The sequence below is a fragment of the Hydractinia symbiolongicarpus genome, chromosome 4, assembly GCF_029227915.1.
Source record: "Hydractinia symbiolongicarpus strain clone_291-10 chromosome 4, HSymV2.1, whole genome shotgun sequence".
NCBI lineage: Eukaryota > Metazoa > Cnidaria > Hydrozoa > Anthoathecata > Hydractiniidae > Hydractinia > Hydractinia symbiolongicarpus.
Genome location: NC_079878.1, coordinates 8,488,645 through 8,512,669, shown reverse-complemented (window position 1 = coordinate 8,512,669; position 24,025 = coordinate 8,488,645). Strand labels below are relative to the sequence as shown.

Genomic DNA, 24,025 nt, shown 5'->3' with positions numbered 1-24,025 from the left:
CTTGGCGAAATCATCTAAGACAATTAGTATCGTTTAAAACATGATAAAGAGGTCGGGTCAATCACCCGCCAGCTTTCATACTGATCCCTCCCATTACTGGATCACATGCTATGATAGGTATTAAACATTAAACAAACATCAAATTCATCAACATAACCTATTGTTCACGATGACAGATCATTTATTGAGATATTAAGATAACAAACAAACAAATTAATATTCACAACAGCAGGTGGTTTTTTTATCAATGACATGTTGTTTTCTTATCGAAAACAAATTAAAGCAAAAGTTCTCTACGTGTTTGTTTTGGTTTAGTAAGAAAAAATTCTTATGATTTTCTTTTCCTGGAAGTTTCCTTCGCTTAGCACGTATGATTTTATCCTTTGTTTCTGAAGATAAGAAAGGAAAAAGATAGGATTAGTAAGGTTGATAATTTTTTTATTGTTATTTCTTAAAATTAATATTTGCCTAATACGAAAGCAAAACATACGTGATTCTTTAATGAGCATTTTTTACGGGTTAACACTTAAGTTTTCACATACGTATTTTAGTTTCGAAATATAATTAATATTTTTAACAACTTAAGTTTGTGTTGATTTATTCATTTTCATTTCTTAGCTAAAGTGAACCAAATGTTAATTTTTTTCTAGTGCAAATCCCTGCTGCAATATAAATTTAATATAAAACAGTATCCAAGGACGGGGAAGTGTGGGTAGGGGTGGGGGTCTTTTTGGTTTAAATATTGAGTTTTATTTAGAGAATTGGCAGCATTTCACAATGTGCAGCTTTCATCATTTCTTAACTTCTTGGCAGTAATATTTGTTGATTATGCACCAACTGACCAAAATTTTCAAATTTTCAAATTTATGTGGTTGCAAACTACTTTGTTAAGTCCATCGGAAATAAATTAAATTTCATCACAAGGTTCCGAGTTGAAAGTTTTTGTATTTACTAGTTGATATAAACCAACTAATTAGCTAATAAAAAAATAATTCGAGAAGCAAAAAATGATAAAATAATTAAACAACCGTTGTTATAAAAATTTAATGCAATTGTAATTAGTTACTTTCTTCCCACGATGATCAAACACTCGTTTAAGTCTAATGATGCAATATATAACAGCGTAAAAGGTGAAAGGAGGATCTTATGGAGTCAATTAATAACAACATCGAAAGAAAAAAGGCCTCATTGCGATGAATAGGGCTTAAAAGTTGAGTAATTACCCCATTTAACAAGATTAACGTAACCCCCTGTAGTCTTTATTGCGCAGTTTCTATTAAATATGCAACGGTTCTGGTGTTTTGACGTCAAAAGAGTATGGCAAGTTTAGTTAGAGAGGTTGTTATTTCATTTGCGCACAAACGAAAAGGTACTATGTCCATATATGGACAAATTTACTTTTCTGTTAGTATCATATTATGGACGTAATTTCATAGAAATTTAAGGTGTATTTTCGAGTTATGGCCAACATCTAAGATTCTGCGAAGGTATAGGGCCTCAAAATATCTGTCCGATAGATAGATAAAAAATTCAGTAAGTATCATAGCCATGCATAGCCTACCAAAAAAGCGTTATTCAAAGGACTGACAAGTTCCACACCCCTAAGCATATTAAGTTGAATTAGACCGTTGTTTGCAAAAGCGCAATAATTTTTTTTCGTGGTTTTGGCACATGTGCAAAATTTTGTACACATGTGCAATAACTTTTTAAATATGTTCAAGGGCTTCACTTCGTGTAAATCGTATTCACGAAGATTTTAAGGGCTAAGCCTCAATTGTATCGAAAATACGAGTAAACATACCATCAATATGTCTCAAATGTATCGAAAATACGAAAAAACACATCATCAACATGTCTCAAATGTATCGAAAATACGAGTAAACACACCATCAACATGGCGCCAGTGTCAGAAAACTATATTTAACTTTGGAAAACTGGGATAATATTTACAAGACAATCATTATGGACAAGTAGCGCCAAATTAAAATAATTACAAAGTCAAATCAGCGGCATGAAAGCAGTTGATCAAATACCATGATTTTCCGGAAGGTTAAAAGAATAAAGTTTATTTTTGAAGATTTGTTGAACAAGAAAATAAATGTGAAAATAATAACAAATGTATGAGAGAGTAGAAAGTGAATAGGAACACCTATCTCCACGCTTGAAATTCAATTTCAGGTTGTACCTTATTCTGTTTTTTGTCCAATTTTAAACGCACCTCACTAGTGCACTATAAACTCGGAATACAGTAGAGCTTCAGATATTTATGATCACACTTTTTTGTAATCGTGGGACTTTATTAACATGATTACTTTATTCCCGTTACTGAAAACGCCTTAAGACGTCATTTATTTATGTGTATTTTTAATCCATTTTACGTCAAATCTGAAATGAATAGATCAAAGCAGATTCGGTAGAGCCGACTTAACGTCATCAAAAATCGGATTTGAACAGAAAACAAATCCATTTAAAAGTATACCGATGGGAAAAGTAGAATGCAATTTGATTAATGATAAAATTTAGAGAATGAGAAGTGACACCAGTAGCGACAATGGAAACAGAAAAAAAAAATTTCTTCCCCAATACACCATTCCCGAATTTATTTTCTTTGATGTGCGCAGCTCTTTCTCAACTTTTTTAAAGAAAATGAATGTAATTTTCGAAATCCTCACATGAAAATTGATAAATCGTGATATTTTCATATTTATGCATCAAACAAACAACCTGCTACAACAGTGTTTTTAATTTTGTTCTAATTAACCTTTGCTCGAATATATGAGGCTTATTAGTACAAGCCGAAAATTAAGAAGGCTTTGACCGTAACAATGATGCCACCAACGCAGCACTTTCCCATGTCGGATTAAGTTGAAAATTTATACACACCCAATTTAGTGATGCTGAAAATAATGTTAAGGTCAAAACAACAAAATTCCAAAATTTTAAAAAACATGTAATTTGGGCAACGTGTATTAGTTTTCTTTTTTTAATGCACGCTTTTAGCCAATGTTCGTAAATGGAATTACGGTTCCCACGGATTGTAGTATGACAAAAAAAGAAAAAAAAGTGATTATAGTAATAAACATTTGCTTATGTTAACACTTTTTTATGAGGTCAATAGAGAAGCTCACAATTGTCCAAACATCACTTTCTGCATAAAATCAAACTACTTCAGTTATAAAGTTTGACTGATGATTCTGTTAACTAAAGAGGATGTATATAACATACTTCTCAGGTTTTCACATATTTCGTATAGTAAATTACCAAAAACCCGCCCCTATTTTATTACAGTAGACGTTCGGTATAGGAAGCCGAAGAAAAGTTCGCTATATCGAAAGTTCGATATCCCGAAATCAAAACAAATTTCGCATCAAAGAAACATTTGTGAATTTCTGTTTACATTACACAATGCAACGTCTCCATGCACCTAGAAAATTATTTCTTGCAGATATCAGTGATTTTAATGCTTGCGTAAGCATTTCCCTATAAGGAAAATTTCTGATAAAAATGTTATTGACATTATGGTATCTGAAAGTTCAAAGCTTGGTTTGTTTTTGTTTTACTGCATGCTCTACAAATGTTTCTATGCTTCAAAGCTATTGCCGAATTTCTGTTACATTTAGCGCCTTGAGCTCGTTATATCAAGTTTTTTAGACCTCTGGAGGCTAAAAATTTGGTTCTTTAAATCGAGAGTTATCCGGGGTTCGTCATATAAAAAGAATTTATTTAAAAGAGTAAGCTCGTTTTTTTTTCCTTAACATGCTTAACAAAACATAAGATGCTTTTGTTGGTGATTTAACAGATCTTGGACGAATTTGGATCTAAAGATTTCGCTAGAATAAACTTTCACAGTTGATCAACTTCACCGTCTTCGGTGAAAGAATTTTTGTGAAAAGCGAGGTTAAATACCAGGAAATACACACTGAACCTATTTTAGTTAGGTAATGCAACATATATTATCGCCTCTTGCAAATTACAAAATGATTCCGCGTACAAATGTAAATGCTGTAATGTCTACTTTTTATTTATGTTTTTAAAGGAGAGGCGAACAAAAAACTTTTTTGTGACAGCCAGAAAAAAAATTTTAAGTGACAGAAAAATTTGTAGATTTCTAAATTCTAAAGTCTACTAATGTAACTACTATAATAACAAATAAATAACTATATTTCATAACTAAGTATCAGTATATCTTCCTAACAACATTTTTACGCAATCTTTATGGCTGTACAAGATGAAAATATATAGGTTTTAGATGTACTTACCAGTAAACATCAAGATAACACATTTCACTTGATAACCAAGACTATTTTACGTACTATAATAATAACAGCTTTTTATAACCTTCGTTTAAACTTCTGAACTTAAGAAATATCTATCATGACAAGCAATACTTTTTTCATGTTGTGAGTCCCTTTCTACAAAACACTAGAAGCTTCGAACGATGAAGTTTGTTATGATGAGATGGCGCCAAATTTGAATAAATATACAGACCGGAAACATTTAACAACAAATCGAAGGAGCAGTTGCAATATGGTTGCTTCATCCTTATTCACGAATCTTTACTTTCTTTATCTTCAATCACAAAGTAAATATCAATTTGTTCAATACGTTCAGTAGTATAAAATAATGAAAATGTTCTTCACATGTTGTTCAACATTTTTTGCTATTTTGATCTTTAACCTTTCTTGATTCATCATTTTGTGCGTATTGACCCGTGACCATCACAATATCCTTATTATCCTTAATATGTTCCATTGTTTTTTACTTTAGCCACCGTTTGGCAAATGTGTAAAATTACTGAATTATAAAAAATTTATCACTCACGTAAACAAAACAGATATTTTTAGTTTTACCAGACTGTTTAATATTTTAGGTCGTTCGGCAAAGTTTTAGTGAAAATTAACCCTTTTATGTAAAAAAAAGAAATTAAAATTTTATAACCCTGCAAATATTTTAAATGTAAAACATTCTTAGTCCTTTTTTTTAGGACGTTTTTTGTTATGATGGCTGAAACATGTAAATTGATTTGTTGTAGAGCTGACTATGCCAATCGACATATCTGCATCTTATGTGCCACTTTGACACGTTGTTAAACTTTAAAGAAACTGGTTTCTACGCAAGAACTAACTGAACTAATTTGAACATCTCTGTCGGATTTTTTTCATTATATTATTACTAGATAAATTATGCCATTTCTGTGCTTTTCATTTTTTTCTGTTGAGTAAGATGCGAAAACGGTTTCTGTCATGTTGCATAGGGTGTATTCCGAGTCAACCAGGTATTCTTTATTTTAGCAACCTGTTTCAAACCTACAATGTTTTCATGTTAAAGCTTTCGGCTAAGTCACTACATATTGTGGCAGTTGAAAAAGCACATACACTTTAAGAAATGAAAGGAGGAAGAAGAAACAATATGAAAACAGATGATTTTCCTTGTGATCGAGAAAATGCCTTAAATGTAATTTTTAAATGGTGATTTGCACACAAATGACTGGCGTAAACAAGAATATATTTCCGCTTCAATAATTATGGCATACTGCTGAAGAGTACACCAAATTGTCAATACGAGTCGTCCTACCAAAAACCAGTGTCAATGACAGTAGTAATCAACAGCGAATACCGGTAGTATGTTATTTCCATTGTATGAAAGCTGCGAAACACAGATAATTTTGTTCGCTGCAACCACTCTACCGGAATAAAACATATTATATTACCTGTTTTTAAATCCTTCAAAAAATCTTCAAACATTTCAGATTGTATTGAAAAAGAAGTTTCAAAGAGTGTAAAACATGCAGTTGTTTTGCATCATCAAATAATTTTGATTCTAATTTAACTTAATGAATGGTTAGATTTGTGGTAATACTGTGTTTAAGAAAAATATTTATTATAACGTGCAAAACTCTTCCCATGATGGGAGCAATGTATCGACTCGTTTATAGGCCTATATAGTAATAGTTGTTGCATACTCTTTCGAGCCTCTCCATATTTTAGGTTACAGGCTTCTTTTTTTTTATATTTATATTTTACATTGATGAAATTATGGTGCGCGACATATGTGACATTTTTAACGACAACTTCAAGTTGACATATTCGTAACTTATTCACAACATCAAAAATAAATAGCAAACAAGTCGCGAATACCACATTGAGTCGATATATTCGCGACTCATTCGCTACGTATTTGCTAAGTCGCGAATATCCCGTCCGGTTGATATCTCCATGGCTAATTTCTTATATTGCAAATATAATATCACATTACGTCGAGATATTCGCTACTTATTTTTTAATCAGCGAATATGTCGTCAATATGTCGACTTAATATAGTGTGAATTATTTTTTCAAATAAATTTGTCGTTAGCAATGTCACATACTGACCACCGTAATGCAAAGAACCTGGAAGAAAATTCTATTAACAGAAAAAGACATTGCCCAAAATTTGGTGAATGATTTATTTGTCTTTTCTTGTGTTTTAGGGAAGCTTAACCTATGCAATATCTAAGAGACGGTGAGAGTGGTTGCAAGCAATTATATTTCATAGAAAACATTAACACCATCATATTTGAAGTTGATTTCTTAACTACTTAAAACTTGTTGTAAAGACCGCAGTTACGTAGTGGAAACAAATTTTACCGCCCTAAAATTAATTAGTCAATTTCACAGTCCCTTCATGTGTACAAATAAAAAAACTCAATATCATGGTCCGTTGGAATAATTAAGAATTAATTGCACTTTTTTTTATCATTAGCAATCTTGTTTAAAAACGCAAGAAAAGAATTATAAGTGTTTCTCACGGCCACATAGCTGTCGTGACATTCCACTTTTTATCTTCTCTGTCAAACTCCATTGCCGGCAAGATAAATGAAAAGTGTTTAAAACAAATTTTCCTAAGGATTGTATTTAAATAATTACTTGAACATTTTTGTTTACACTTCTTACTATTTTTGTCTCTTGTTTCTTTTGATCAACTTCCCTTCTTTTGTTAGGTTTATTAGTTGCCAAGGTGGTCTAATCATTATCATAGAGTAATCATGTTTTTTATTTTCAAGCAACATTTAGCATCAGACCTCAAACTTACAGATCACTACAATAGTTTTAATACACAACATGCGTAGTGAATGCAGAAATCTAACATGAATTCTAGTTATAAGATCAAGTCAGACCCAAAACACTACCTCCGATAAAAGGAATCTTTTCATATCATAAGCCTCTTACGTAATTTAGCATAGCTACAAGTCGTAAATCCCTAATAGAACACAAAAACATCAAATCTAACTTAAAATGGGATTTCAATGACCAGCCAGACCCTTTTGATCCACGTTAGTGAAAAATATATTTTTTATGTTATGAGCCTCAGGCTTGAGATTTCGTATGGAAGTACTACAACCATGTAGCACGAACACAAAAAGAATCAAATCTACCAAAAACATTGAGTGTCGAATACTAGTTCTCTTTCGTATTATAAGCTTCAGATTTGGGATTTCACGTAGAATTATTACAACCTTGTCAAAATTACTGCACAATGCTGGTCTTCAACATCAGCTAAAATGTTTCTGCGCAAAACAACTGCAATCATTTTACCAAGATAAAATGTTTGTGAAATTTTCGTTGTCAATTATTGCACTTTTTCTAAAATTAGTAACTTGATCTATATTGTATAGAATTTATGTTTTGGCCGAACACGCAACTGCCAACATGTTGCAAACTTTTTGGCGTCATTGCTTTTTTCCCAATCTTCCTCATATCGTCATCATCATTATAACTTGCATAAAACGAAAAGCATGCATATCCACTGTTTATGAAAATGTTTTTCTCTGCAACATTGATGCGAAGGATTTATCACGAATAAACGGAAGATTGAATAGGGGTAAAGGAACGAGATGACGACGTTCAGGTCAGCTTTAATTTTTCTGGCATTTTTCTTTCCTTTGTTTGGCAATACCATAAGGCTTGGTACATTATAAAGACGCGTTTTTTAAACCCTCGGCTATAGCAAGCGTGTGTTTCGAAGGAGAAAAGTTGAAAATTATATCAACTGATACTAAACATAGCAGGCCTTGGTTGTAGACCTTTACAAAGATAACATCTGACCCTGCATATTCACTAAAAGTGCCGCTGTCATACACAAATTGCAAGTAACAGGGTACTGAATCTGCGAAACTCCTTTCAAACATAAGAAATCGCTAAGCCGTGGAAAATCTACGGGAATTCCCCGTGGCAGCAAAGTCGGTAAAAAAAATTAACCTAAAGATTTCATGCGTAGCTTAGGATAGGACTCGCTTGTGGCGGCCGGCACACAGACAATGGCTATTATTATAGAGACTAGCCGCGGGACCTGCTGTCGACATGCTGTGTTAAGCGACAAGTATCTGTGTAACCCGCTGTCTAGGCCAAATTCAACGCTCAGTTTCAGGTAAACCATGTTGTGTGTACACCATGTCGCAAATCCACTTACGGGTTTTATTAAATGTGTACGGTGCTTTGCAAACCCAGTGTAGCGCTTAATAGCTCTTTCTACTTTCTTCCGTCTTCTTTTTATTTTTATTTTATGTAATGCTACATGTTGGCGAGACCTCTTATTATTATATTGGCTACTGGACGAACTTTAGAATGTTGTTGTTTGCACATTACCACTTTGAGAACGCAAAATTTTCACCTTATCAGACTAAGCTACAAATAATGTTTTGACTTGCTTTAATATACATCGTCATTATCTGTTTATAATTAAGTTAGAATCGGTTAAGATGTTATTAATGTCCCAAAAAGCCAAAAACCAACAACAAAAAAATCTAACGACATCGAGTAGCAATGCTTATGCCTAGATTTTCGCTCTCCAACACCATACACCCACAACAATCATTGAACGCACAAGAATTATGGGACACACAAGTATGATTAAACGCACAATGTCATCGAACGCACAAGAGTTATTGAACACACAAATATTATTGAACGCACAACAATCATTAAACGCACTACAATCATTGAACGCACATCAAACATTGAACACACAAATATCAATGAACGCACAACAAACATTGAACACACAAATATCATTGAACGCACAACAATCATTGCATGCACAACGATCATTGAAAGCACTACAATCATTGAACGCACAACAAAGATTGAACACACAAATATCAATGAACGCACAACAAACATTGAACACACAACAATCATTGAACGTACAACAATCATTGAACGCACAACGATCATCGAACGCACAACAATCATTGAACGCACAACAAACATTGAACACACAAATATCAATGAACGCACAACAAACATTGAATGCACAACAATCATTGAACGCACAACAATCATTGAACACACAACAATCATTGAACGCACAACAATCATTGAACGCACAACAATCATTGAACGTACAACAATCATTGAACGTACAACAATCATTGAACGCACAATAATGATTGAACGCACAAATATCATTGAACACACAAATATCATTGAACACACAATAATCATTGAACGCACAATAATCATCGAACGCACAACAATCATTGAACGCACAACAATCATTTAAACGTACAACAAACATTGAACACACAAATATCATTGATCGCACAAGAAACATTGAACACACAAATATCATTGAACACACAATAATCATTGAACGCACAATAATCATCGAACGCACAACAATCATTGAACGCACAACAAATATTGAACAAACAAATATCATTGAACGTGCAACAATCATTCAACGACTGGTATTCTAAACGTCCTGGTGTATGTCACTTGTATGATACTCATATTTAAAGGTCCCCTGCCTACGCAAGTGTTTTTGAATAAAAGGTCACTGCCAAAAAGAAGTCACACTAAAATTTGCACCTTCTGGCCGGAGATAATTTGACTCTTACGGACAGTCAACTTAAAGAGACGGAAATTTATCATATTATGCTGATAGGCGACAGCCATAGGGAGTTATTTCAATCAATGATGATGTTAGGGGTGTCACCGTAACACCGTTGAATTTCTTAGTGTACATAGGGAGCAGATTCCCTTAAATTTTAGGTACAAATATTACCCAAATTGCTACATGATAAGCAGATTTTCAGCCAGGCGTTCTATGACAGTTATATTTTTCGCAATTATATGTATAATTATATGCATCCCTTTTCAAAGTTACAGAAGGATAAGATGGCGCGTGATCTGAATCTTCACTTGGTGATTAGTCCTAAAATGCTCAGTACCAACTGTTAACAGAACTTATTTTCTATGTAAGAGAAATAACCATAGAAATCCAATTAAAAATATTGATACAGACCTTTATTCACACCAGACAACCTAAAATAGTAACAAAATAGGACTATTGAAAAATATTTTCCATAATACAAGTTTTTATTTTGCAAAAATGCTTCTCAGTACAATCGTTACCAACATCACTCCAAACAATTGTTTGATAAAACTCAACAATGATAAAAACAGAATTCGTGTCACTTACTCAGTTAACTTGCGGAGCCCTCTTCGAAACTCACATTAAGCAAAAAGTTCTACCTTTGATGCAGTACTCCTACGAGTTGTATCTTAGGAAGCAAACACAAAAACAAACAAACAAACAAAATATAACCAATCTGTACATAAATATTCTTAAATAGACATCTATCATTACAATAAAAAAAATAAATTCCGGTTTTGAATCGTTCTAAGGTGCCCCAATTTATTTTATTGACGATGTTTTAACATCGCAGTGTCGCATATCTTAGCGCAACGAGCAGGCAATAAAAGGGATAATTTAAAGTACGAAATCAAAAACAAAAGTAGATGTGTACAAAAAAACAGGCGTATACCTTGGATATTCTTTTTACATAAAAGCGAATTTAATTTAAGTTGCCTACAATTTGAAAAGAGAAAGGGACGGCAGGAAAACAATACATTCTATAACGACCAAAATTCCATGCTCAACAGCTCAAAATATGGAAAAGCTCTTATGTAGGAAAGAAATAGCATAAAGGGAGATTTTCACGGAGCGAATTGTGAATGGCAAATTCAGCGACAAATTAGCTGCGAAATATCTTTTCGATTTTCACGTGGAATGTGACGATTTAAAATACTGAAAGCAAGTACTCTTTTGGGTATAAAACCAGACAGTTATTTTGAATTCTTTCCAGTATTGAGTTTTTCTAAAAATTAACAGTGAATATTACGTTTTAATTGCTAAAAGTTGACAGCGTAATATTTCGCCCCGAAAAAGGAGGAAATGTTTCTACTTTTCGACGGAGCTAATCCGAAGCAAAATGAAAAAAAAATATAACTGGTTATGCTCAGATACATTTCGCTGGCGAATTTGTCCTCCAAGTCGCTTCGTGAAAATCTCCCTTTAAAAACTGTTCGGACGGTCGCAGTGTTGTAGTGCAAGAAAATAGAAATGCACAGATAATACAAACAATATCTAAAAGTGTAAAAATATATCATATTGTTATAAGAGTGTAAATTTGATTCAGAAGTGAAGAACCTTTACTTAGAATTTTCTTTTTTAAAAGTACATACATGCAAAAATAAGAGAAACATTTCGAAGCAGTCGGTATTAATTACAAGTGAACTATTCAGGAGGTAAGTTTTGTCTGACTGGTTAATTGTTTCCACTCTTCTCCTACAGGAGTATTCAATTTTTCCGTGTTCACCGCATATGGGTAAATGACTTGATGATGTTATAACTAGTAGGCACCAGGTTTCTTTTCATGAGATTTGTGCCACCATATCACCACAAGCATTATCGTGAATATTAGTAAACGTCTTAGCATAATTTTAACGTCTTTTGTAACCAAAGTGTCAGCCAAAATAGCGCATATCTTTTTGACTTCGTGTATCACACATACGAATGTGAACGAAGCCACTACAGCATTAAGTGTAGGATAGCCAGGTACCAGAACATGAATTCCATGCGTATCATTCGCAAGCCATATATGATATTGTCCCAAAAATAACTAAAAATAAATAAATGAAAAGTTACAGAACAATTCGGTAAGAAGGGCTAGGGTCATATTCATACCCAGAAATATGACACAAGAAGGATCTAAATCAAACAGGTGCAAAAGAAAGTTGTATATGATGGACGGCAATAATATACGTATACTAACCACTGCAATATTGACTTCACGAGAATTAATACCCGACACTTTCATTGTGACGTCATTCGCAAAAATAAATACTCCGAAAATTTGCCTCAAACTTATGATTTGTAGAACGATTTCAAAAACACAAAAGAAGAAGATAGTAACTTATTTGATTTTCGTTTAGTAATCCGTTTCAGGGATTTGATCCTTTTCAATCTTTTACATAACGAAAATTGCTGAAATTCTAAAAAATTGACACTAACGAAATTTTCTCGCAAAATTTCGAAAAACTCGACAATTCCGAAATTGGCCCTCGAAAAAAACGCTTAGGAACATTCACTACCGCATGAATCAGCGATAATATCTCCTTTTCCGCTAAAAAATTAAAATTTTGTATTTACAAGAAAATAAAAATCAAACGAATTAATCAAACAAAGAAAAACAAAGTTCATAAGCAAAATACTGCTCTGCACTCAAAGACTTATACCTCTAGTGCCATATCACCAACCCATGCAAAAAAGAAGCTGTACTTGCTTCTTAACCATCCAGGTATGTTTCTTAGCAACAAGTATGATAATATCTAAATTAAAGAACTTGAATTTGAAGAAAAGATAGAAAGCATGGCTATTCGCTTGGGAATTAGCTGTTAACTTTATTGACTACAAAGTACCAAGCTCCATGTTTTTTTTGTTATAATCAAGTCAAATGTTATTCATCTCAACATCTCTGATGCAAACCGGACAATATCTACTATGGAACAAGTTGTGTGGCGTTCTGTGACACTTGGAACGCTTCAAAACCACGAATTTAACTGAACCAAATAGTGTTCCTAACTACGATTTCTATATTTATCGTTCATGTACATAAGTGTAGAAAATATGGGGAATTAGATCTACCCTATTGATTATGAACGATTCACGAAGATTCTGGCATATTTTTGACTAAGTTTTAACCAAAACTCAACAAGTAAACATGCCAAAAGCAGTCATTCATACTAAAACTAAAAACACTTACAGGAATACAAGCCGCAATTGAGTGCGTGTGATCACATAAGTCCTTCGAATGACAGGTGAACGCCTGAATTTCAAAACCCTAGTAAACAAATTAACAAGTAACAGCTTTTCCAAAATTACAGTGTTCTCTGTGTGCATAGATACAATTCTTTTTTCAGCGGACATAAAAACGACAAAGTTAGAGGTTTTATCCAATTGCGCATGCGCGCTGTAGCGAAAAATGTATTAAAATGGAAACAAGCCTCGAATCTGTCATCTAATCATGCCTATATTAACACAAATTTTAAATTTATAGCACATTTTTTAGTCGGAATATTAGCTTTGATGAAAAGTCTCATTGTCTCAGGAAGCTTTATACGTTTGGTAAAAGTGAGACAAAAAAGGCAGCGTGGTGAAAGTGTCCACGGATAAACTGAAAAGAGCTTTCTTACTGTGTACTTACCAGCAAACCAGCAAACGCAAACAGCATAGCTATAACTGACAATTTCGTCGACGGTAAAATTAAGCCGTTATTTTCATCGTCTTTAATGATTCCATTACGTTTCAACGTGACGTAAACATAAGAGCAAAGCATGCCAAATACAACAGCCTAAATAATAAAACAAGCAAACCTATGTATACACACCACCCGGATAAACTATCTGAGTTCATCACTAGCATATTGCCGCACGTAGTATAGTGGGTTCGTCTGCAGCTCCCAGTTGTGTGTACTGCGGATCCAATCTTGGCAGGCAGTATGTTAGTTAGCAAAGTAGTTTTTCTCAATATAAGCAAAGTTTAGTTGGTTAACCTACATGTTTCCATTTAGCTGTTTATTTTGTTCACTTTTTAGGGACCAAAAAATTATTGTAAATATGAAATATCTTGCTTTGTCATCCTCCACTCTGACACAGTCTGGAAAACAGAGCAAGCAAACAAAATAATGGAAACACTTTTCAAGCCACCAAATTAAAAAAAAAATACAGTAAGTTAAATTGAACATTAAAATGACCACCTATATTTTTTCTCACACCAAAACAACAGAAGCCAACTCACATATCTGTGAAGACCAGAATGAAACCTCCATTTCTGTATTTCACCATTTGAATCAATAAACAACTCACGAATAACTCTTTGTGAAAATACGAATTCGCAGATGTTCTAGAGTAGAAAACAATAACTGATAGTTATCCCAAGCTGAAATGCAGCATTCTTTAGTATTATCAATACACTTAAAAACTTTTAGTGACAAGTGAAGTCATGTGGCTTGGGTGTTGAAACGCACCGTTACAAGTGAAGAAAAAAGCAGTTGTTTATCGGAATACCAGTAATGTATAAATCAATGTGACCTTTACGAAACACAAACAGAGACTATCTGCACCGTAGTAACTTTTCATCAAAGACATCATATAAAAACACATGAAAATTGATTTCAAAAAATTTAAAGGAAAGCGATTTAGCGAAAACAAAAGATACAAATATGTATATTAAAAACTGCAAAAAATCCGGAACTGACAGAAAAAAATGAGGCCTCACGGCATCGAACACACAAAATTTAGAAAAAAAACGCATAATCGCTTTCTCTGCGTGGTTTTATCAGTAGAATTTTTTTTGAATAGTTGTTTTAGAGTTCAAGGGGAAACTGCAACGTTGTTTTTAAGATTAATCGTGATCTGCACATGCGCATTGAAAAAATCACAATAATAATCTCCCCCCTTGCAGGTGGCCTCGTTCTTTTTCCGTAAGGTCGATAATAAGAGAGAAAAAATCCTGCATTTATTAAAATACAGCTTCCCCTGTGAGGTTAAGTCAACAAGATGTTTACTTAGAAGTGATGAACAATTCACAATATTACAGTCACATAAAAACAAATTTCGCAATCTAAACATAATTGAAACTTACCTCGTTTGCCCAAATCACAAATACAACAACAAACAAAAAAATTAATTTGGAGATCATCCAAACATTTTTTCGAGGTTGCTCTGAAAAATAATAGTTAAAATAGAAAGGCAAAAAAGTCAATAACCACACAGAAAACAAACAAAATAAGCAAAACAAACAAACAAAAACAACAACAACACGATGATCAGGCAGCACATTGACAAAAAGATTGCATACCTACGACAATCTGGTGCGTGATACGTGGTATCAATGCCATTGTGATGTAAACGATGAAAAACCAAAATGACAACAAAGGTGCGATGTAGTAAAATTGATATGGATGACCCATAACAAGACACAACACAACACAGAATACATTCATGTGAGCAAGAACCTAAAACAGAAAAAAACAACAAGAATTTAATTTCCTTGATAAGAAGGTATTTAAAAGCGTTTAATGTTACTTCTATATATCAGCACTACAGTTGGAGTGGTTTATTGAAAAGAAACAAATTTTCTCGTTACCTTGCATATTTTGTACAATCCAAAATCAGCGGCGTACCAAAATTGTTTGAAATGAACAAATCCAATCATGAACAAAAATGAATAGACGAGCAGTCTAACGTTCACAAATATTGGTAAGACCTAAGCAAAAATATACCAGGCATTACAATGGTAATACAATTCATTACAATGTTTGTTGTAACACAAACCTGCGTCACATTTGACATTTATCAGTTTCTCCTTCATCTTGCACAGTCTTATTGTACTATATGCTATATTCAACTCATTGTGTTGCTGCAAATGTAAATTAGGCATGGCATTGGGCTACAAAACACGGTGTTATATAGCTTTTATTTTCTCTGCTAGACGGATAACTCCCAATTAAAAAGGCTTTTCCAATCGAGTATCTATTTTGTTAATAAGCTAATTCTTTCGTCTGATCTATCTGATGTATCGGAGTTTTTTTTTTTTTTGAAACCTGTCTAAAAAGGACTGCCAATATGCGAATAGCATGCACCAAAAATGAAATTACAAAAGCCAGACATATTTGTACACAAAGACTTTAATAATAAAGACGAGAAGAAAAGCAAAATCTTGGATTGATGCTACGAGACATTAATTAACACCCGTCAAAACAGTGTTAATTTTCTTATCATCTACGCTGCATATAAACAACCTAGCACCATACCTCTTCCGCATGTGTGTAGTTATACAACATGATCACTATAATCATCCAACCTTTCCATTCTTCCACTTGATGTGTGTTTAAAAAGGATGTCTAAAACAGAAGAAAAAATCAGAATAACAATATTAACAAACAGAAAAATTGTCAAACGCTAGTCACTGGATACGTTGTTTTGAGTTTTGTATGGCTGAATGAAATACGTCAAAAGGTCACAAAATGCAACCACTAGTAACAAAAAACAAACTTTACCTGTTTTGTGGGTGTCCTTGTGCACAATCCAACAATTATTAGTAAAGTTAACGGGACGAAAAATGCCTCGTGGCTATACAATTTGTGATTCTTGTTGTAAAGCAAGGAACTGAAAATGTAAGCCGATGAATTACATTAAGCGTAAACTTTATGTCATATTTAAAGAGATTTGTCATTTAAAAAACACTACACTTTAATTTAGTACAATAAGGTTAATACTTTAAGCCACGACGTAGAAAACAACATTTGCTGTGAACGATTTATGGTCATAATTTATATTTACAAGCGGAGCAAAAATTCTGCTAAATTTTTTAATTTTTTCCCCAGTGGTAAGTGCCTTGTTTTGGATCAAAGCGATTTACAGGAAGAGTGTACAAAGAGAAAGAACAGTTTGAAACCAGGTACAGCATACTTGAAATGAGAGGGGCTTTTTAGAATCAGTTACCTTGCAGATGTCAAGCAATAGACAAAACAGCAGAATTGAAGTTTACAAGACATACCTATCAGCTAAAAAGATATACAGCATAATGGCGGCAAGTTTGGCCATGGCCTTCATACCCGCATACATGTGCTCGGCGTATAACCATGGCAACACGGAAATTTGATCATATTGCTTGACTTCATCTTCAGTCAAATCTAAAAAAAGAGAGACTTGGCATGAGACATAGTAGTATCATTATTGCGAACATTTATATTGGATAGTCACTTTAGTGCTGGAAACACTGTTATCAATGTGGTTCCTGTGCTTTAAATATATACATTAGGTATACACCGCATTGCCTACCTAATTTTCCTTTAACATGTAGTTGTGGTAAAGGCACTTGTGAACTGAACCACGAACCTTGTGATTACAAAGCACACTTTGTAACCACAAGGGTACGCACCATGACAAAAATAATAGCAAGGGATTTCCAAAAATAAAAATAACAAAATATTCACTTTTATTTTTGCGGAGCCTTAGGAGTTGTAAAAACTTTGTAACAAAGTATAATTATTTTAAACAAGAGTCTTCCAAGTAAGAATAAGTATAGGTTTAAAAAAGTTATTTATCTATATAATAATACGCCAGTTCCGTGTCTCTGTGACAGGCAAAGTTGATATTGTCATTTTCCTTTGATATCGCCGAAATTTTCTTTGAAGTCGCCGAAAAAATAATGTCTAATTTGCTAGCGGGTTAACTTTGTTTACATCACGTGATAAAAAACGACTCAATTTGATTTTCTGAAATAAATTTACCGGCTAACTTTTGAAAAATGGTGTCCTCTCGCCCCAAAAAAAACCCACAAAAAAAGTAAAATAAGTGTTTCAAAAAAGCATATTTAAAAAGAAAATGGAAAATAAAGGTCACCAAAAAAATCACAGAAGAACGATCCCTTTACCTTGAAAAAAAGGAAAAAAGTGGTTTAAAAAAGCCTAGCTATATATTTAAAAACAATAGAGACCAAGTGGAGAAGTAGAAAAGTGAAGTGAGAAGTGGAGCTAGATGTAAAGTAAAGTTAGAAGTAGGAAACAAAGGCTAGAATTTAAAGTGGATTTGAAATCACAAATAGTAAGAACTTTGATATTTTTAGGCGTTTGGTTTTTTTATGACAGTGGGGCAAGCAGACTTGCATTTCCCAGGAAAAGCCACAGTTTTATATTTTACCGCGTATGTAGCCATATTTGTTTACGTTTTGTTGCATAATTCATCTGCCATGGCGCGTAACTAATGTATTGTCCTAAAATTCAAAATGCTACATAAAACTGTTGGCTGACTAAAAACGGAAAACTTTGATTTGTTGAACTGTAATGTTATTAATTTTACATCACTATTGCCTCTCTTTATATGTGTTTTACTAAGCATAAATAGCTAGCTTTAGTTTTAGTTAAGTGTTCCCAGTTTAAGTATACTTAACTGGGAGTCTTAGCTACTGTTAGCTAGCTAATGTTAGCCTCCAAGTCCAGCTCCCCCATCCCATCATGGCTAGCTCTAACCTATGACCTTCTGTTGTTATTCCTCTTTTTTAATTATCTATAGCTAACTACTATAGTTTCCAAATTTCTCTTCTTTTATGAGCACGAATTATGTTACAAGCTAGCTACCTACCTACAAAATCTTTCAAAGACTTGAACTTTTGCAGGATAGTAGGATGTATTTTTATGCCCATAGAGTATAGATGAATTCTGTTGTTTACATTTTCAGTGGTAAGCTATTTCGGCTTTGGCATTTGCGTGGCAAGGAAAAAGATTGGGGTGCTAGGTGAAGCAAAGTAATTATCAGATCATTTCTTCAAACGAAGGCATTCTTATGACTTTTAATGAATTCAAATAAATCAGAAGGCATCAACCTACACTCCATAATAGTTTATAACCCAAACGATGTCCCCATTAGAAGAAATCCACAGTAAAAGACCTTTCTTCACCAAATCATAGCATATTTTTTCGTGCCATGCAAAAGCCAGAGACAAGGAGCTTACCGCTAAAATGTAAACAAATCTAATCAAACAAATCAAATAATTTTTTTCACATTACCTGTGCACTCTACAAGGGGGACCACATGCAATATGACAAGTGGAACGAATTTTATAGAATTTAAATGTGTGTGTGTGTAAAGTTATTTATTATTGTTTTTGTTTCTGATTTAGTAATCTAATGGTCGATGACTGTATGCACTGAAATGACTGATTTTTCTAAATTTTGATGTGTTTCATAACCTTTTTGTGGCAGATTGATGGGTAATGGTAATATACGACATACTGAATGAAATTATTTTTGTTGATTAGATGTGTTTCTCAAAAACCAGAATTGTGGAGACTTTTGTTTAGGAACCGTATACAATGTAATGAAATAATGATCTTTTTTAATTCAAGTTTATTCTCTGCTTATTGATTTTTTGACATTTAGGTTTAGAATTGTTGGTAAAGGGCAGTACGGATCATCATACTAAAAAAGAAAAATATTTGTGTTTTTAACTGGTTGAATTTTACATTTTGTGTAAATTTTTGTGGGATAGAATGGTATGCAACTGAAATGACTGATTTTTGTAGATTTACATTTAATGTTTTCTTAACTATGGCTTTTTCATATTTTTGTATAAGCTTTTAAGGGAAAGACAATATTTAAAATGTGTAAAGAACTTATTTTTGTTGATTTGTGCTAACTCTTGCAGGCCAACTTTTTGACATTTCAGAATAAAAGTACTGAGGGTTTTTAACATAATTACTTATAAGATGTACATATTTGAGATGCGTTATTTCTAACATTGTTATTATCCGTGTTGTGACTGTTTGTGTTCTTACTGTCGGTTTTGTAAGCATTGGTGTTGTGAGTGTCGATGTTGTGAGTGTCGTTGTTGTAACTTTTTATCAACTAGATTTTGCACCTTGCAAGCTGTTCTTTTGTGTAAGATTTGACATTTGACATTTTGTGTAAGATTTTAAGAACATTTTTTTTGTATATGCGTTGCTTACGTCAGCAAAACTTTTAAAGCAACTTATTTTTAATGGCCTTTTGCCTAAGTGGATTTTTCCACGGGCCTTATTGAGTAGTCTCTTATAATAATACGGAGACTGTGTCTGTCCGTAACAGGCAAAGTGGATGTGTTCATTTTCCTTTGATGTTGCTGAAAAATGAATGTCTAATATGTTAAGTTTTCTGACGTTACGGGGCGACGTCAATAACACTACATTAACGTCAATATCAAGCCATTACAGTGCACCTAAAACTGAGGCTAAATAACTTTGAAACGAGGTGGTGACGTCGATGATTTTTCACCACGTGGGTAACTAGGGGCCACCTAGGACCAATTTGGGTAAGTTTCCTAAACCTGGGTCACCAAATGCGTTTCGGAATGGACGGGTTGATGACGTCATCTAAAAACCTTCAAACCTTAATATCTCCGCAAGCGTTTGTAAAAAGTACATAATCCTATACATTTTCTTGATCAGTGTTTCAAGATCTATACGATAACAGGTATACAAATTTCTGAAAATTTTTTTTAGTATTTTAGCAGGTCTTTGCTGACGTCAGCAAAATTTTAATACTCTTTATATCTCAGTAACCGCTCATCAAAAGCACATGATCATATACATTTTCTTGATCAGCAGTTTAAGCTCTACATATTATAGGCCACGAAGAAACTAAATTTCGCCAATTTTTTTGTATCTGCACTGCTGTCGTCAGCAAAAAACTTAAAACAACCTATTTTTCCATTTTCCTTCTGCCTAAGTGGATTTCACCACGGGCTTTATCGACTAGTTTTAATATAAAACTAACTTGCGAAGTAAATAAAGGACCCAACAAGTTGCATATGGTCACACATGATGTAATTGTCATGATTACATTTTGTTTTTGTAGACATACACAGACAGACATACAGACAGCATTTTATGATGGCAAATATGGTCACCTTTAATGCTTCTCTCTCTCATCTTTTTGCAAATCCACATCATCATCCATAATATGACACTGTTAAAAACAATGAAGTATAATAGTAATTATTTTAAACGTTGTAGCTTTGGGTGTTTTTTTTTATTTCTGGTAGTACTTAGGATGCTAATTAACTAAACTGACCTGTTTCTCGTACAGCTATCAGTTGCTTTGTCACAAGGTGCATACACTTGACAATCAAAAGTGAGAGTAAATAATTAAGAGCAAATAACGTTCAAATTACTTTGAACGTTGGTCTATGGGAAAGGAACTGATGCAAGTTTTCTATTGGAAATTAAAATCTAACAGGTGCACACATTTAAAAGACCATGCGCATCATTGATCACAAATATTGGTCATTGTCTGAGATCTTGCGCTGATATTGCTACAATCTTGTTCAAAACATTATAGGAATAAATGTTTAATTTCAAGTCATACCCACAAGCAACAATTTACGGCCTGTTCATATTAAATCCACACACTTTGAACTTTTTACAGTTGCGGAACATTTCAAAAAATGACCAAGAAACTGCCATTTTGCAGGAACATTATGAACAGGATTATAGATAGTGACAAATGGTATAAAAGGGATCAAGGCCAATATACTGAGAAACATCGGCTAGTTGATTGGTTGAAAATATATATAGCATATCTATTCAAATTACTAAAAAGATCTAAATCTTTGCAATAAAGATTTATACTAATGTTAAAGAGGTGGCATATATAATTATGTACTGTAAGCAACAAGTGGAAGGACAAAACTAAAATAGTTGGTGTCATTGTATATAACTAATGTGACAGAAATATATTGCCATTACTTAAATGCAGGTGTATCTGGTAACGTAAACGTAGCCAGGAAAATAAAAACTACTAAAAATAGCACAAAGGAAACACGTTTGTTTTATGTTTTTCCAAAAGTTTCAAAGTAAGACCAAAATTTTATGTTTTTTTATGTGTTTTACAATTTCAAATTTACAACGTAAAAAAATATTTCAATGTTTTTTCAAGATGAAAAAAAAAAATGCTGTCCCACCTTTGAAAGCAGTAATTGAATGTTTATCAACGACAAGGAGGGATATGTTGATTAGAGGTGCCCAGACAAATACTGAACAACTTATAGGGTGATTTATTAAGACAGTTAACATACCAAGTTCCAAGCACAGCAAAAGCGTTAAACTGTAGCTGTGTTATTCTTTCCAATGTTTTACAACAAGATGCATCATCAGGATAGATAAAATCGTTGCAGAAAGAATTAATAATTGCATTCACTTTCTACAAAATAAATTAACAGCATCATAATAACAATAAAAAAAAATATGGGAAAACCGAGAATGTAAAAAATAAGACATTATTAGGAAGATGGCATCAACAAAAACTATGGGCAAATGAACCTATACCTTTTTGCTGAGCAGTGGGTATATTATGTTGCACAATTACAAAAAAGTGTAGAAACACAAATAAATTTAGGACAAATGTTCTGTGCAATTGAAAAATTCCAATTTTACATCTTTTTATAATGCATCTGATTTTTTTGGAAAATGCCATTTACGCTTTTATATGTGACGGAGGTCTGTAGAAACAAACGGTAAAGCCGAGAGAGCACATTTCTTAAAGTTTAAATTGTACTTAAACCCATATTGCCTGCTTTTATTATCATTCAGAAATAACTTAGACCATCGCAGTTACTTAAATAGTCTATATTGCCTTCATCACAAATTTTAATCACTATGACAGTTGGCAGATATAATTCGTTATGACCAATCTCCCTTAAAGATTCAAGTTATTTAACTGTCAATGACAGACTTTGTATCATAATGCACTTACAATCAATTACTGATAACATAAAAACATGAAAATGTTACAGTAAAAGGTGAGGACTTTATTGAGGTTTTTTTTTTTTGTTTGGCAAATTGCTACTGTTACTGGAATATGATCGGTGCAGTAGAATTTATAAACACTTGTGAATTTAAAATCGATCCCAAATTTTTTTTAATATTATTTTCTTTTAATAAAAGTATTGCATAGATGGTTAAACAGGACGTTCAATAATCATTTGCATCGAGATAATTTCTGTTACACCCTGCTGAACTAGTATATAATTTAAACCCAGGACATATGTTTTAGTAAAAATGTATGTCACTAAATCATTCAAAATATAAGTTGCTGTTAAAACCAGTATTCAGCAAAATACATTGTTACACCACATAATAATACGCATCATCAATCTATGGAAATTTGCTACCTACTTTCTCTAGTATGAATGATGTATAGTGTATTCCATCAAGCGTTTCTTCTGGTTTCCCAGCAGCCATTAATGTAGTAGCCATCATAAGACGTACATGAGGACTCTCAGATCTACAAAATAAAAAGAAAATACTTGGATCATTAGTAAGGCACAATGATTACATTAAGCATATGCTAATCTGGACACAAATTCTCAGGACACTTTTCCTGCCATATAAGGGATACAACAGTAGTAATTTTTCAGATAATTACAGAAACTTCACTAAATGTAGTTAAAAACTTTCTTGAAAATCATAGCATAGGAGACAATGAAAACTCAAGAGACTTTAAGCGTCAGTTTTGTTTTGAGAATTTCTTTTTAAAAGCTTGCACTTCCATGGACATAGATTTTACATAATCATCTGGTATTAAACGCAATCATTTTAACTACGAATCAACAGCTTGTGTGACATAAAAGCACGTAGAAAGCACAACTCCATTCCATGTCTGAAAGGAAAGGATACCCCAGAGAAAAATCTAGACAGCCCTAAGTGAGAGTCCAGTTTATAAGACAGAAAAGGTATAAACGTAGCTTGCAACAAAAATAGCATACATACTGTAAAGTCTTCTGTGCAGCATAATTAAACATCTCAATTCTGTCATTTTTAATTGACTTTCGACGCTCCGCTAATTTATCCTCCACGACAGGATCTGCAAAAAAAAATGTTGCATTAGAGAGGGGATGGAAAAAAATAACATCACCGTGATTAAAAATCAAAGTATAAATATACCACCTTGCATGATCCAAATAAGTTGTGGCTCATGATGATATTTTGACTTGATAGGTTTAAGCAAATTGAGTTGTGTTAGGTTCTCACTTATCAAAGCCATTGGTATTGACAATTTTTTCAGTTCAGCTGAAAAAAAGTCGTTGGAAGTTATATTTTAATCTTTAAAGGTTAAATTGTTTTACAAAGCAAGCTACTAAATGGTTTGACTTTGTCTAATATT

General features: G+C 33.1%; 1 protein-coding gene across 1 annotated transcript in view; it reads right to left on the bottom strand.

Moving 5' to 3' along the window:
• Nucleotides 1-10,583: 10,583 nt before the first annotated feature.
• Nucleotides 10,584-24,025, bottom strand: part of LOC130641091 (N-acetylneuraminate 9-O-acetyltransferase-like) — a 30,605-nt gene continuing 17,163 nt past the window's right edge. Inside the window, exons 8-23 of the mRNA XM_057447748.1 lie at nucleotides 23,809-23,931; nucleotides 23,632-23,725; nucleotides 23,038-23,146; nucleotides 21,939-22,063; nucleotides 20,772-20,830; nucleotides 16,885-17,020; nucleotides 16,385-16,493; nucleotides 16,139-16,228; nucleotides 15,472-15,591; nucleotides 15,184-15,340; nucleotides 14,968-15,047; nucleotides 14,122-14,226; nucleotides 13,529-13,675; nucleotides 13,088-13,165; nucleotides 12,561-12,653; nucleotides 10,584-11,944 (exon numbers count right to left, since the gene is read on the bottom strand). Coding sequence (XP_057303731.1) covers nucleotides 11,675-11,944; nucleotides 12,561-12,653; nucleotides 13,088-13,165; nucleotides 13,529-13,675; nucleotides 14,122-14,226; nucleotides 14,968-15,047; nucleotides 15,184-15,340; nucleotides 15,472-15,591; nucleotides 16,139-16,228; nucleotides 16,385-16,493; nucleotides 16,885-17,020; nucleotides 20,772-20,830; nucleotides 21,939-22,063; nucleotides 23,038-23,146; nucleotides 23,632-23,725; nucleotides 23,809-23,931 — 1,895 coding nt within the window. The 3' untranslated portion in view covers nucleotides 10,584-11,674. The remainder of the gene's footprint in view (nucleotides 11,945-12,560; nucleotides 12,654-13,087; nucleotides 13,166-13,528; nucleotides 13,676-14,121; nucleotides 14,227-14,967; nucleotides 15,048-15,183; nucleotides 15,341-15,471; nucleotides 15,592-16,138; nucleotides 16,229-16,384; nucleotides 16,494-16,884; nucleotides 17,021-20,771; nucleotides 20,831-21,938; nucleotides 22,064-23,037; nucleotides 23,147-23,631; nucleotides 23,726-23,808; nucleotides 23,932-24,025) is intronic.